Here is a 1058-nt window from a genome sequence, read left to right as displayed (position 1 = left end):
TGTGCCCTGGTATCCTGCCCCACCGAAACTGCCGCAGCAGAACCAGGTCCCAGTCTCTCCCCCATCCCGGGCCCCCCGTCTTCCCAGTCCTGCCCTCACAGCACTGCAGCCTTCTCCGTGCGGGAACTGAGGTAGCGCTGCACCTGCGCCTGGTTCACTCCATACAAGGAGAGCATCATGAAGACACCCCCGAAGGCCAACGTCCAGAACGTGTGCCGCACAAACGGGTCCGGGTCCAGCCTGCCATAGACACCAACGTGCCACTGTGGCCCCAGACTCAGCCTTCCCTGCCCTCCTCCGACAGGGGGCAGGGCAGAGAGATGGCTGCCGGGGCCAAAGTGGACTCAAGACAGGACAGCAGGCTGGGTGGGGAGGGAGTGGTTCCATTCTACCAACCCACAGCCTCATCCCAGGTACTAGAAACATCCTGACACCTGACCACCCGGGGGAACACTGAGCTTGTCCTCCACCCCTGCAGGCCCAGCCTCCCACTGGCCTCAAGGCTGCACTTCAACTCCCACAGCTTCCTCTCTGCTTACTACCACCCTAGGCGCAGGCTCTAAGAGGGGCTCAGCTCCCAGGCACGACAGACCCCAGCCAGGGAAGGGGTGTACTTACTCAATTCCAGAGATGAGGCCATGCTGGGAAGCCACTTCCCACACGTGCCCCAAACCGCCCACCTTGGCCGACCCCACAATGATAACTGCCAGCTGCCCCAGGAACATGACCAGTGTCTGGAAGACATCTGTCCAGATGACTGCCTTCAGTCCACCCTACAGGGAGAAGACAGCACCCCTGCCACCGATGTCCACGGAGCCACACCACCAGCGAGGGCAGCAGCCAGCTGCTGACATCCTTCCCATCCCATTCCCTGCCATCACATCCCATCCCCCGACACGATCCCATCCCTTTTCACAACACCCATCTCCTCACCTATATTCTTATCTACTACCCACCTACTTATCTTGTCCCACCTTTTCCTCTTTCCCCCACCTCCATGCAGGATTATATCTACTCTGATTTCTGGTAACCTATGGGAGAAGGGTGTTGTGAAAAGG

General features: G+C 59.5%; 1 protein-coding gene across 1 annotated transcript; it reads right to left on the bottom strand.

The window, feature by feature from the left end:
- Positions 1–31: 31 nt before the first annotated feature.
- On the bottom strand, positions 32–985 carry LOC104997436 (sodium-dependent multivitamin transporter-like). Its single transcript, XM_010852201.1, has 2 exons — positions 619–985; positions 32–240 (listed from the first exon to the last, which is right to left on the bottom strand). The coding sequence occupies exons 1-2, from the start codon at positions 723–725 to the stop codon at positions 96–98; spliced, it is 252 nt and encodes an 83-aa protein (XP_010850503.1). The 5' UTR covers positions 726–985; the 3' UTR covers positions 32–95.
- Positions 986–1058: the final 73 nt, after the last annotated feature.

This window comes from Bison bison, unplaced genomic scaffold (assembly GCF_000754665.1).
Source record: "Bison bison bison isolate TAMUID 2011002044 unplaced genomic scaffold, Bison_UMD1.0 scf7180017522529, whole genome shotgun sequence".
Taxonomy (NCBI): domain Eukaryota; kingdom Metazoa; phylum Chordata; class Mammalia; order Artiodactyla; family Bovidae; genus Bison; species Bison bison.
The sequence above is the reverse complement of the archived record's forward strand: the minus strand, read 5'-3'. Positions and strand labels throughout refer to the sequence as shown.